Genomic DNA, 12,149 nt, shown 5'->3' with positions numbered 1-12,149 from the left:
ATAGCACCCAGCAGTCACTCTCCATCACTTCCAGCAGCTTGTTGCGTGGATTTGGAGACTACAAATTCAAACATTTCGTGGCGCAAATCCCACCGCGCTCCTTCACTTAAACACGACACTTCTGAGTGTCCGCGGGCACACTGTGCGCAATGAACACACCTCCTGGCAGGAGGCACACCCCACGCTGATCGGCTCCATCTGTGGTCCGAAGATTAAATTAGGCCAAGAGATTACCTTCAGTGCTGCGTGCTGGCAGGGGGTGTAGTATGTGTGACCTGCACATCACAAGGTGATCACAAAGTGAGCTTGAACGTGGAGGAGGAGGGTGGATATAAGTAACTATACCAGACTCTGGAGCTGAGAAAAGCTGTGACTCAGTATTCCCAATTGCGGGAAGGTGAATTTAGCCCATGCAGTGTAACACTAGTTCCCTCTAGTGGTGAGGACTGCAACACTTTACAGTGGATCAAAAAAAACTGCAGCTGCAAGAAAAACTGCATGAGACGTGCACACATCAGATTACAACACTGAGTTGACCGGATGTGGACAAATCCCATTTCATATTCAATCTTACATATTTGTACTGTACATGTATACTTCTATAGACAATAAGAAGCACAGGCTTGTTTGGAAAACCCAGATGCTTAGTTCACACGGCACAGTCATGAAGTAGAGCTGAAACCTGAGCCCTCCTGCTTTACAATCCTTACCTTTTTTACACTGTGATGATGACCTGACCAAGCCTGACCTTCGACCCCTCCTCACTCCAGGATGTAACAACAAATGGTAAGCTTATAAAACTGTGTAAAAATGACATAAAATCACATAAAATACACATTTGGGAGTCAAAATGTGTTCACTTGCAAATGTTTATATCAAATTTAATCAAGTAGACAACAACTCATTTATGTGTGTTTTTGTGTAATATTTAAATTTAAAATGAGATTCAGAGTTGAATCATTTAAAAACAAAAATTACAGATCAACACAATTACACATATGGGCCTCGTGTAAAAATAAAATACACTGTTAAGTACTCACAGTGCTTTAATTTGAATCAGTGAGGTAGAGACACTCACAGTAAGTGTGTTAGCTGGACTATTGATACCATGCCCAATTATAACCCGTTTTCATACACAATACAGCTTAAAAAAAAAAATCAAACATCCATCACAATAGAACCACTCATATATCAATGAGTGTAGTGCAAACTGATTGTTTTAGTGCAGCAGAGAGTTCGCTCATCCTCACAGCAAGTCCTCTTTAACATACCGTCTCAGGTACTGTTGGTGGACCGTTGCGTTTAGGATGGGGGTGTCAGTAAACTCCACATTGCACGGCTCTGAGCTGCACGGAGATCCTTCCAGCTCCAGCACCGTCACGTTGTTTGGTGCAGCCGTGCTGAGGATGTTGGCAGGGACGAAAAGTGTCACCTGAGGTCCTCGAGATGGCCAGTAACGGCCTAAATTGAAGCCATTGATCCAGATCTGTCCCTGCAAACAAATAGATAAGAACATGGTGGTATGTTATGTGTTATTCATAAAAGGGATCAGATGTGGGTGAAAGCAGGGTTCTTCACTGAGCATCACATGCCTTCCTCCATTTGGGCAGCTTGATGTAGGTGTCCTGAGGGAGGTCTGGGATGCCATCAGGAATGACAAAACTTCCTCTGTAGAAGGCTGGGAGGGAGGGAACAGCAGGAGGAGGTGGATCTGTCTGTGGATCTGCCTCTCTGTCCCTGAGGAGGCCGTGGCTCACTGCTTCATCAATACTGAGACTGTACATGGTCCAGCCGCTCAGAGTGTCGCTCCCCAGAGTCATGTTGGACACTAAACCCTGTGATCAGAAAAAAGAAAGGGGGAGCAGAGAGGGTGCTAGAAATGGACTAAACACCAACATAGACTTCTGATTCTTAATCCTGTTTAAAAAATAAACCTTAAAGTCATTGATGTCTTTTCCGTAGTTGATTCGGCCCATATTCTCCACCAGTAGGTCCAACTGACTGCCAGCTATCCCAGTCACATTCACACTCAAGACTTTGTTCCTTTCAAGAATCCCCACTGCTACCTGGGAAAGCAATAATCAGTTATATTAGCTTCATTTCAGTAAAACACTGGGGTGTATTGTAAATAGTAAATTTAAACAGAATGGAAACTTTTTAAACTTTTTTTTTTCATAGTTTTCTTTTTTTAAATAAAAAGTCCATATCAAATGTTGAAGGCTCATTAAAGCAGACTCCAATATTTCCCTTTTTTGTGATACTCACCCCGTCCACTGACACATACGCTCTGTCATGGACTCCGTTCAGTGGAGAGGACAGTGGAGTTGGTTTACTGCAGTTAACGGGCAAAGTAGTCCTATAGAGCACAAACCCAAAGGCCTAGAGGACAGAGTCACTCATCAGACATATGAATAAAATGCAATAACATATGTACATTGAAGGAAAAGCACTGAAAGGTACCTGCTTCAAGTCCACAAACGTCTGAGGATACATGCTTTTGACAGGGCCAGAGAACGATAGAGTTTCCAGAGCATCTGAAACAGTCTGCAGCTGCAGGTGGCAGGAGAGCACACAGTTAACACTTGTTCACTGTCATATTTTAAAGAAACTCTGTAATAAAAGTTTAGAAGTAAAAGATTATTTTATGAATTATAACAGAAAGAGAGCGGCGTCATCTACCTTCTTCATTGTAACTGGACCATATGCATACTTTGGGGTTGTTGGTGGTATTGGTCCCTCTGGTATCTCTTTGTACTGTTATGAAAAGATACATGCCAGTCATTCTTCTATATTTAATGAGTCTATATGAGTCCATAATGAGACTATATGTTTTATAATTTTGACATTTATCCACCATCACACAGCCACCCACCAACAGAAGAGTGTGTTTGTACCATTTTGATCACATCTCGGATAGCAAAGTATTTCTCTGTCAGGTCTCCTGCCTCTGTGAGCGGCGCGTCATAATCGTAACTCGTGGGCTGAGCTTCGTACGGTGAGTTGGCACCTGGCAGTAAGGAGAGAGTCAGGTGGTGAGTAATTCTCTTCTAGAAAAGCTAGAGTGAGCCAGCAGACATAATCATCCTATCAAACCAGTCTATCAAACTGTACCCACCGTTCCAGTACGCAAAGTTTGTTCCTCCTATGAACATGTATCTGTGGGAGGAGTGAACGTGAAACTGAAATACAGCATGAATATATTACACATCTTCCATTTTGGACATTCAGTCTAATTTTGTCTCACAGGTTGACATTTGCTCCCACGGCCAGAATCTCACTGAGCGACTTGGCCACTTTAGCAGCAGACACCACAGAGTGGGGTGATCCCCAGTGGTCGAGCCAGCCAGTGTAAAACTCAGAGTTCACCTGTGATAGAAGAAGACACATCATAAGCACCTGTCTGAGATAAGATGTGATGTGCAGAGGCTGACACCTACCAACGGTCCATGAGGTTCAGCGTGCCGCTGTGCATCAAATGCAGCAGTTACATTTGAACCTGGAATCACAACATGAAGAAGGACACATTTATTTGTGAGACTTCCTCGTGAATTCTGACTCATCTTGAATGCGGCAGTGAGTCAGTGAAGAAGAAGAAAACAGAAGTAATTTAACCCTGTAAACCCCAAAGCCTGACTGTAGACACAGCAGGAACTGTAAGAGTTTCAGCTTTGTGAAGGACCTTGAATGCATCATGTGTGATGCATGATTCTGTTGGAAATTTTACATGTCTCAATTCAAAAAATGGCTTAAAAATAAATCATTTGCACAGATAAAACGTGGACAGATTGCAATTAAGAAGTGACAAGCGGTCACAAGAGGTTGTAAAAATGTAAACATTTATGGCTGGAAGACCTCTGTAAAGCTCTTTAACTGTGCCAAGCCACACAGGATTTATTGTGCTGTTTCCATAGAGGTGCAGAACTTCATATCACAAAGGCAGATCAGCCAGCAGTGGCACCTACCAGGCCCAAAGTCAACAGTAGCATAGAGGCCTTGTATTGCTCCACACTTGAGGTAGCCCAGCCCGGCCCCATCTGTGGTGAACAGCACCACCTCGTCACCCAAATAAGACCGGAACAGCTTAGCGAGGTGACGCATGTAGTTGTAATCGCAGGCGAAGTAACTGCCATATTCATTCTCCACCTGACAATATCACAAGGCAGACGTTACTTTTCTTTATACATGTGATGTACTAAAACCAAACTGCACGCTCACCTGCACCGTGATGACAGGACCCCCGTTCTGATACAGGTACGGCTTTATCATAGGCAGCAACTTCCCCATCCACTTATCCACAGCCGCAACGTAATCTAAAATACACAAACCACAGTGTCACAGTCCATATTGTTTCCATCACTCCCCCTCTTTGTCTGTTCTTCTCACCTGGATCTGAAGACCGCAGCACCATGTCTTTTTTGTCAAGAAGCCAAGCAGGCAGACCACCCTGGTTACCAGAAGATACATACAGTAAGAATATAAACTGAAACACAGATTTAATCTGAACTGAAGCTGATCTGAACACAAATCTATAGTTGTGGCTAAAAACCTATTTATGCACAAATACATACATATGCACTGAGTGCATTGTCTATTAGTGAACACTGCTTCTCTCACCATGTCCCACTCTGCACATATGTAGGGTCCTGGCCGAAGGATGACCAGCAGACCAATGTCCTGAGCCAGCTTGAGGAAATACTCCACATCTCTGTCTCCACTAAAACTGAACCGGCCTGGAGCCTCTTCATGGTAGTTCCAGGGAATGTACCTGCAAACAAACAGCGTCATCCAAAAATCTGCTGGCACAAAAACATCCTGCACATTATTATATTTCACATTTCTGTAAACACGGTTTTCTGATAAAGGAATTAAAAAAATGTTCTGACCACTGAAGAATCAGTCGGTGCAGCACATTCAGCTCCGGGAAACAAAAATCTCAGATAATAATTTCCTAACCTTTTTTTTTAATCAAAACGGGTGGAGACCGGAGGTAAACCTACGTCTGGATGGCGTTCAGTCCTGCCATGTACATCTTCAGCAGCCGGTCTTTCCAGTAGACTCTGGGGATCCTGCTGTAGTGGATGCTTCCTGATATGTAACGGAACTTTTCCCCGTCCTTACGGAAGCAATCGTCCTTATAGTCCACGCTGAAAGAACGAGGGGCCTCGAGCTGCAAGTGAACACAACATAACCTGACTCACTCCTGAATTTAGAGTGATCCTTTAAACGAGGGTAAAACCCAGGAACATTTATTCTTCTACCCTTCCTACATCTGCACACTTGGTCCAGCAGGGACATACAGATCCTGTTTTTGTTGGTAGTCCCTTTGCACCCTCCATCAGAGACTTGAGGTGACAAGAACTTGATGGGAGGATGATGATGACTGCATGAGCAGAAACCAATGCTGACCTCTGTACCTGACCTCCAAACTCACAGTACATGGTGCTGTTAAAAGGTGTTTTATGGGACAGGGCTGACACCTCAGGCGACTTGAGCATGAAGTCAGACACGGTGACATTCTGCTGAAGGCTGACAGAATAATAACTCTAATGATGAGACTGGCTGCTATGTCAATCTGTTAACATGTTCTGTAAAACAATGACACACTGTTAGAGTGAATCTGGTCATATCAGCATGGAAACTAAGCATGTCAGGATGATCTCATTCAAATCATTTTAGTTTGTGTACACTTCACTCCTTGTTAGTCTCCATTTGTGTCCACCTGCCCAAAGGCTGCAAGTGGATAACAGCAACCTTTCTCAAACCTTGTACAGTCTGAGCTTCCTATGATCCTGTCAGGCCCAGATCGCATACACAACAACAATGACGCTACACAACTGCAGGTAAAGGCGCATCCTCCGCAGAGGAACAAACTTAAGGTTATAAAGATGTACTTACTGACAGTCCGACCAGCAGCAGCAGGCTGCACACTCTCAGCACAAACATGTTGAGTCCTGTAGAATTAATTTGATTCGCTCCAACATGCAGTTTTTAGCCAAACGCGGTCAGCTGTACCGCTGACTTCTCTGTAGACTGATATTTTGAATGAGGAAATAATCACGTGTTGCGGAAGTGAAATCATGTGATTTGTTAGTGGCGTATTGAAGCTTTTTGAACCAGTAGAGGGCGTCACTGCACACACCATGAAAGGTAAAAATAGAACATTTTAAATAAAAAAATCACAGTATGAAGGACAATAAAAGAATATATTGGGCAAAAAAAAGCTTCAATAAAACATGCCTGAGAAAATAAGTCACACTAGGAATTGTTATCAATTATTATTCCACCACATAATGTAAAATGTGTCTTTGCAATAAATTTAGGCAATAAATTTAGGTAAGAATTGTAATATGTATATCAGTGAGTGTATTTACAAATTGCGCCTCACCTCATAATAACATTTAAAGGTTTCAAAACAAATTTAAAAAGAAATGTCTATCTTTTACAACTAGTTCATTAATATGGCTATAAATCGATATGATTTATGTAAGATTTTACAAATATCTTAAATATATAATATATCTGTTACATTTTACATTAACGATTGATTAAATTTAATAGAGCTGTTTAGACTTATTAAATGTTCTGTTTGCAGTTCCCCTCCACACCTGTAGGTGGCTGTAATTCACTGTTGAGAGGTCTGACGTCAACTTTAACGTACAACAGCACCGGAAGTAACACGACGTAAGCAAGGCTGGCCGTGATCACACGTGGGTATAGACGTTTATCAGTGTTATGAACTTTTGTCACTTTAATTAAAATATGTCGAAAAGAATTCGGGCGATATCAGAGGAAAATGCCTCGTCTGAAGCGGGACCAGCCGAGACACCACCGGAGACCAGGCGGACCCGCAGCGGCCGCACTGTGCGCACTCCTTGCTCGCTGCTAGAAGCCGCAGTAAGTAGGACCCCGACCCGGAGAACCAGGAGATCTGTCCTCCAGGAGGTGCCGGCAGTAGAAGAACAAAGCACAGAGGAGCCAGAGCAGAACCCCACTGAGGATGTAAACGAAGAGACGCCTGTTATATGTGACGAACCGGAACCATGCACCGGGTCAGAGCCACAGGCTGAGGCTGCAGCAGCAGATACAGACGGCGTAAACGGACACCTGTCCAGGCCTGCTCCGGCAGAAACGGCACCTGCGAGTTCAAAAACCATCCCGATGATGAAGCCTCAAGTGGCTCCGACTAGGACGCAAACCCCGGTGATCCCTTTGGGAAAACCAAAGTCAGGGAGAGTGTGGAAGGACCGCAGCAAGCAGAGGTGAAGACCGCCAGGGGGCAGTACACACAAACTCTTCCACTGATCACTTGGACAGACTGTAATCTGAGTCTTTTACAAAGACACATGACTAACAGAGATGAACTGAATGTTACAGCAGCATGTCTCTACAACAAATCAAATCAGATACATGTAGTCAGAATATAGGAAATACAAGACATCAAGAAAACACTGTTTGACAGTCACTTGGTGCATCTGTTAACCGATTATCTGTTTGTCTTTTTTATGCAGGTTTTCTGCGTTGGTCAGAGACAAACAGTTATGCACCTCCTGGGAAAAGAAGATGGCAGCCAAGCGGGAGAAGGAGCTCGTGAAACAATATTCTCAGCAACTGAAAGATGAGAAAACCAGGCAGAAAGAGGTAGGCAGAGACTGTGTGGCGGAGGCCTGTGTAATTGTTGTACTGTGTCTCATTTATCATATCTGTCTTCACAGGACCAGAGGAAGAGAAGAGAAGAACACCTGAAGCGGCGGGCAGAGAACGAGCGCAAAGCAGAGATAGTTCAAGTGGTACGTACTGTAAACTGTTGTCACAAGTTCAGTTAAACACATGGATGCATGCAACTAAAAAGGCAAGCAATGACCAATAAGCCGTAGTGTGGGGCGTTTACATATACAGGTATGCTACATTCAAGACAAAGGAGTTCATAAAGTCTTAGTGAATCTCGCGTTCACCTGAAAGGGTTTGAGAGAGCATTAAAGTGATAGAGATGTTAGACCACTATGAGACTTACAGCTACAGTGTGAGGGCTTTATGAGAGTGGTTTGACTCTGTGTCTCGTTTGTATCGCAGATCCGGAACACAGCAAAGATCAAGAGGATGAAGAAGAAACAGCTGAGGAAGATTGAGAAGAGAGACACGCTGGCTCTGCTGCAGAAGTCACAGAAACAGAATGTAAAGGCCAAAGCAAAAAAAGCTGTTGAGCAAGATTTCACTTAAAGACTGTCTGAAAATAAAGAGCATTATGTTTATTATTATTTTTTTTACATGGTGTCTTTTGACCGCCTGAAGCAAGAAAAACTAGCCAGGACAGGGAGGGGATCACCTGCATTTAACATTTAAGAGGAAAGTGGGTTTGTCTCATTTCCAGAATCCTCTGTAGTTTAGAGTAAACACAAAATATGTTTTTGACTTTAAAGGTAGGGTAGCAGATTTTGAAAACTCAGTGAGAGTCAGCCAGATTTGGAAAGTAAACACACGCCTCTTTGTCACGGAGCTCACCCCGAAGCCACGCCTCCCAATCACATGGACGCACATCACCTGAAGACGAGCTGCGGTCTCTGACTTCAGCCATCATGCACGTACCTCTCTGGTGCACACAGAGCGCAGGGTCCACCCGGAGGATTGGCTGATGTTTTTAGTGTTTCATAGCTTCCACAGATGATTAATATTCTTCGTTTTAATGTGAAACTGCTGAACTAATCGGATTGTAAAGAGAAGTTACACTGATTTAACAAAAAGTGCATCAGAATGAAATCTCCTACCTTTAAGCGTAACTGTCAACAAAAACATACATTATTACTAAAATGTGTTTTGGTGCAACAGCGCTTATCGGGTGTAATAATAGGGGGTGCATCATCAGAGCCCTTTGTTTACTAATTTACCAAATAACTTTTGTTATTTTTAAAATGTAAATTTACACTTTAAAGACATAAAGCATCAGCGTCAGCTGATCCAGCCTTTCAAAACACAAGTCGTCCAGTCACCTTGCACACATTATTACAGTATTGTTTTGATTTGATTGTTTTTTTGTTTTGAATCTAAGCCTGTATATATATATAGAGAGAGAGGCAGGGTGCACCTGGGACAGGTCAACAGTCTGTCACAGGGTTAACAGAGAGACACCCACTCATGAACAATTTAGAATCCCTAATAGCCAAACATGCACTTCAGGTTTATAGTGACAGTGGAAATGCTACATGCATCAAGTTGCATCTGTTCAGTATCAGACAAATGAATGATTGTAATCACATTACTGGACAGAGTCATCACAATGAAACACAAATGAAGTATAGATTGAGAGGTTTCTCTCTGGTATTTTATGACGCATAACTTCTAATAATATGGAACGGGTACGGGTGTACATGAATGCATCACAAGACGTGGTTTCGGCCCAACAATGTATGTTCAGGGTAAGGTGAGCACAAAGGCTTTTCTTCATCTGTATGCTCATTCCATGCATGTTACAGGATGCAGTCATTGTTAAAGCACCACCCAAGCAGCCTTTATCACAAATAATTCACCTTCACACACTGCTGCCTTTGTGCCAAGCAGCAAGACCGCTTCTTCAGGTCAGCACCGACCTGTTTGGTGCTTAAGCCCGTCACTTGTAGCAGAATAATCTCATAAGCATGGACAAACAAAGTCAATTTTTATACTGAAGTGACCGATCTGGAAGGAATGACCATCCATCAAATGTGTATAAAGACGGTGGCTTTTTTGCACCATTTGTCATGTCATTTGTTCACAGTATAAAGGCAGAGACTCCAAGTTTAAGCAGCACATCTGAAGATCAAGACGCAGCGCTCAGACTAGCAACCACAGCTGTAGACAGCCATACACTTAACAGCCAGACTTTGTGTAAGTACAGAATCAAATTGTGTTATTCAGTTTCACTTTAAGTATGAAAAAGTTTGGTCAAACTTTTTCTTTTTATTCTCAGATGGGACGACCATTCAAAATGCTTCTTCTACTTCTCCTACAACTTCTTTTCATTGGTGAGTAAACTCTGTTTTCTTTTTGTTGCAAGCTTGCCAACTCTGAGATACTGATTTTTTTATTTGTTGATTAACAGGATCAGCAAGTGCCGCGGTTACCACAACAGTGCCACCTACCACAACAACAACAGCTGCAACTACCACAACAACCTCAACAACAGCCGCCACAACAGCCTCAACATCGGCCGCCACAACAGCCTCAACAGCCTCAACAACGGCCGCCACAACAGCCTCAACAGCCTCCACCACGGCTGCCACCACAGCTGCCACAACTGCTGCCACCACGACTACGACTGGCTCTGCAACAACTGTGGCCTCCACGACAGCAACGGTTACAAACTCCACAAACACCGCCGCTGCTGCTGCTCACCCTGGGACTGTGTACATCAGCACCCTGGCCTTGTGTTATGTCAGTGTCACATTTTATAAGTTCTTCCTCACAGTGTAACTTATTGTTTTCATTATGAAGATGAAACAGAAAAAAAATCATGTTATGAAGAACTTGTGTTGATAGATTTCAAATCTAGATGATACACAGCACTCAAACTTTAAAACCAATTGATCATCTGATTGTAATTAATACATTGCTAAAATCAATTTTCAGATATTCTTCCTTTTTGATCCTGCTAAACCTAACTAAACTAAGCTAATCGGCATCTTAAGTAATTTAAAATGAAGTAAGAAATCATTGTTTTAGGGCACATTACGTTGTAACTACCAGGTCACTATATGAGAGGAAATGTGTTGTTGTCCTCTGTATCCTCGTGGTTTCTAATAATAAATAATGTATTATTGTGTGATCGAGCAGTGAGAACAGGTTCTGATTGATGACCCTAAATGTGTTCTGGGTGCGCCACCACACAACAAAATGACTTGTTGACCACACCCATTAAAAATAGATAAAGACAATTCTTTGTTAAGTCTTATGTTACTAGTGACATGTGGCACTATTGATAAACACATTCTGACTTTAGTATGAGGTCTGAACGGGGAAAAGGATGTTTGCAGCGAATAAACCTGAAGGGTCACACTCCTTTTTCTTTATTATTATAATTTTATATTTTATTTTGCTATTCTTCTAGTCTTATATGTGATGTAATAGGAACTTAACTCGACAAGCTTTGGTCAGTTACAGGTTACATTGAATGTATAAGTGTATTCAATGTATATGTGTATACATACATCAGTGAATATATACATTCAATGTATATGCATATTATTGCATATACATATATGCATATTATTGCATATACATATATGCATATACATTTTCAATGTATATATTGAATGTATATGTGCATTCAGTGTATTGAATGTATACATGTATACAGACCCTTTCCAAAAGCGTGGATTTAAGAAAGCAGAGTTTACTAACACCTGCACCAGACATTGCACCCTAAATCATCACTGACTGTGGATATTTCACACTTGACCTCAAGCAGCTTGGGTTCTGTTCCTCACCCGTCTTCCTCCAAACCCTCGGACCTTGTTTCCTGAATGAAAGGCACACTTTACTTTCATAGGTAAAGAGGACCTTGGACCACTGGCCAACAGTCCAGTCCTTCTTCTCCTTGGCCCAGTTGAGGGTTTTTGAAGCTGTGACTCCTGCCTCATTCCACTCTTTCTGGATCTTTGCCAGAATCCTGTTTGATGATCTGCTGAAGCCCACGGTCATCTCTTGTGCTGGTGCATTTTCTCCTGCCACATTCTGCACTTCCACTAGGCTTTTCCATTGATATGCTTGGACACGGCACTTTGTGAACAGCCAAGTCTGCAGTCTTCCCCATATTTACCTGACCTGAAGCAATTTGACACCTGGAGAAACCTGTGCAGGTGCTTTAGTAGATGATTTGATTTTTAGTAGATGATTTGTTTATAATTACCAAGACAATGTGTTAGATCTGATTGTCTGAGCTCAGAGGGAGGAGATGGCCACAGGAAGGAATGACCTCCTGTGGCACTCAGTAGTGGTTTTAGGAGGGATCAGTCTGGCACTGAAAGTACTCCTGCACCTCAGCAGCACGTGGTGGTGGAGAGGATGGAAGCTGTTCTCCAGGATCCCCTGCAGCTTAGACAGCATCCTTCTGTCTGAGTCCAGCTCCACCCCCACAACATCACCACCCCTTCTGATCAGTTTATTGAGTCTGTTTGTGT

At 42.7% G+C, this 12,149-nt stretch overlaps 2 protein-coding genes and 1 long non-coding RNA gene across 3 annotated transcripts; 2 read left to right on the top strand and 1 right to left on the bottom strand.

Moving 5' to 3' along the window:
- Positions 1-979: 979 nt before the first annotated feature.
- Positions 980-6,068, bottom strand: glb1 (galactosidase, beta 1). Its single transcript, XM_028402730.1, has 16 exons — positions 5,896-6,068; positions 4,998-5,167; positions 4,615-4,765; positions 4,384-4,444; positions 4,216-4,310; positions 3,963-4,143; positions 3,438-3,496; positions 3,245-3,366; positions 3,116-3,156; positions 2,895-3,007; positions 2,680-2,754; positions 2,461-2,550; positions 2,266-2,379; positions 1,935-2,066; positions 1,593-1,835; positions 980-1,492 (listed from the first exon to the last, which is right to left on the bottom strand). Exons 1-16 carry the CDS (start codon positions 5,941-5,943, stop codon positions 1,247-1,249), a joined length of 1,941 nt encoding a protein of 646 aa, XP_028258531.1. The 5' UTR covers positions 5,944-6,068; the 3' UTR covers positions 980-1,246.
- Positions 6,069-6,665: 597 nt separating this feature from the next.
- On the top strand, positions 6,666-8,255 carry ccdc86 (coiled-coil domain containing 86). Its single transcript, XM_028408936.1, has 4 exons — positions 6,666-7,259; positions 7,509-7,638; positions 7,713-7,787; positions 8,071-8,255. Exons 1-4 carry the CDS (start codon positions 6,760-6,762, stop codon positions 8,215-8,217), a joined length of 852 nt encoding a protein of 283 aa, XP_028264737.1. The 5' UTR covers positions 6,666-6,759; the 3' UTR covers positions 8,218-8,255.
- A 1,531-nt stretch (positions 8,256-9,786) lies between these two features.
- LOC114441176 (uncharacterized) lies at positions 9,787-10,876 on the top strand. Its single transcript, XR_003671248.1, has 3 exons — positions 9,787-9,858; positions 9,941-9,995; positions 10,073-10,876. It is a non-coding gene; the product is annotated as an uncharacterized LOC114441176 (long non-coding RNA).
- The last annotated feature ends 1,273 nt before the right edge of the window (positions 10,877-12,149 follow it).

Source organism: Parambassis ranga, chromosome 1 (assembly GCF_900634625.1).
Source record: "Parambassis ranga chromosome 1, fParRan2.1, whole genome shotgun sequence".
NCBI classification, from domain to species: Eukaryota; Metazoa; Chordata; class Actinopteri; family Ambassidae; genus Parambassis; species Parambassis ranga.
This window is presented reverse-complemented; position numbering and strand designations above follow the sequence as displayed.